Raw genomic sequence first — 1,141 nt, 5'->3', positions numbered from 1 at the left:
TTAATTATGCAAAAATTTCAATTGATGAGAAGAAAGGATAATGGTTATATAAATTAAATAGGTTTATGTTTTTTTTATGAACATAAACTTTTTGCAAATGTATTTCGTTTATTTGTATTTTATGTTGTTTTAATGTAATTGTTTGTTACTTTTTTTCAGATACAGCCAAGAGTAAATTGCTTCGAATTAGTTTCAATCTTTGGCTTTTGTGAAAGTATTTCCTTATCCTTTTTTTTAATTGTAATTATAATGGCTAATGAGAAGAAGACTGATGTCCAAATGACATCCCAATTATTCTATATATATATTAACGAATTGTGATTCCTTTTATTATAGTTTATAGTTTTTGTTTTCATGGAAATAAATTTTTAAATCAAATATACAACATGCATATTGTCTAATTTCATCAAAGATAACAAACTGTATATATACATATATAGTTTTCTATGACGCATACGCAGTGCAACGCAGCTAATGAGTTTACTAATTACAACTTTCAATGCGCTTATCAATTGTCGGCAGGGTGAATGGATAAAATAGATAGCGCGTTTGCGAAGAAGAAAGTGGAAAAATATTCAAATTTGCCATCGAATACGGAGTGGTAGCAAAATTTGCATAGTTGTTGTTGTTCTTGGACTGATAAGGTTTTGCACATAGTATATAGTTGGGCTGTGGGAGAAGATGATTTATTCGAATTGGCGAATGAGCAGAACGAAATTGGTCGCATGAAATGCACCGTGCTGTTGAACAAAATCCCATTGTACGTCAGTTATGAATTTTGTTATTTTTATTATTTTTTGGTTCGAAAAAGCAGCTATGCATCACATTTAACCCTCCTGTTATCCTCAAATTTACTTACCTCCCGTTATCCTCCGGGTCAAATTGACCCATAAGTGATGCACAGTTTGTTTTGCGGTCATACTGTGACTAAGTATTCGTGAATTTTATTTTAAAAGGTTCTGATGAATATTCTAATACTCAGAGATTATTTTTTTTTTTAATATGCCCGTATATGGTGGGATGTACATTGACACACTTAAATTTCTTCTGCACATAAGTTACAATATGATTGTGTATGATCTTTACAAATGTATTTTTTGGCATTTTTTTACAACGTACGCCTTGTCCTTTGTTTGTCCAC

At 30.8% G+C, this 1,141-nt stretch overlaps 1 protein-coding gene across 1 annotated transcript; it reads left to right on the top strand.

Annotated features, from left to right (window-relative positions):
- Positions 1-159: 159 nt before the first annotated feature.
- Tsp_16085 (conserved hypothetical protein) lies at positions 160-893 on the top strand (the record flags this gene model as incomplete). The annotated part of the gene is made up of 3 exons (XM_003370014.1): positions 160-171; positions 441-523; positions 665-893. Coding segments are annotated over 3 exons (324 nt in total), but the record flags the coding sequence as incomplete, so codon positions are not given.
- Between the last annotated feature and the right edge of the window lie 248 nt (positions 894-1,141).

Source organism: Trichinella spiralis (genome assembly GCF_000181795.1).
Source record: "Trichinella spiralis strain ISS 195 chromosome Unknown Scfld1355, whole genome shotgun sequence".
In the NCBI taxonomy this organism is placed as follows: Eukaryota; Metazoa; Nematoda; class Enoplea; order Trichinellida; family Trichinellidae; genus Trichinella; species Trichinella spiralis.
Note: the sequence above shows the minus strand (reverse complement) of the source record. Positions and strands in the feature narration are given on the sequence as shown.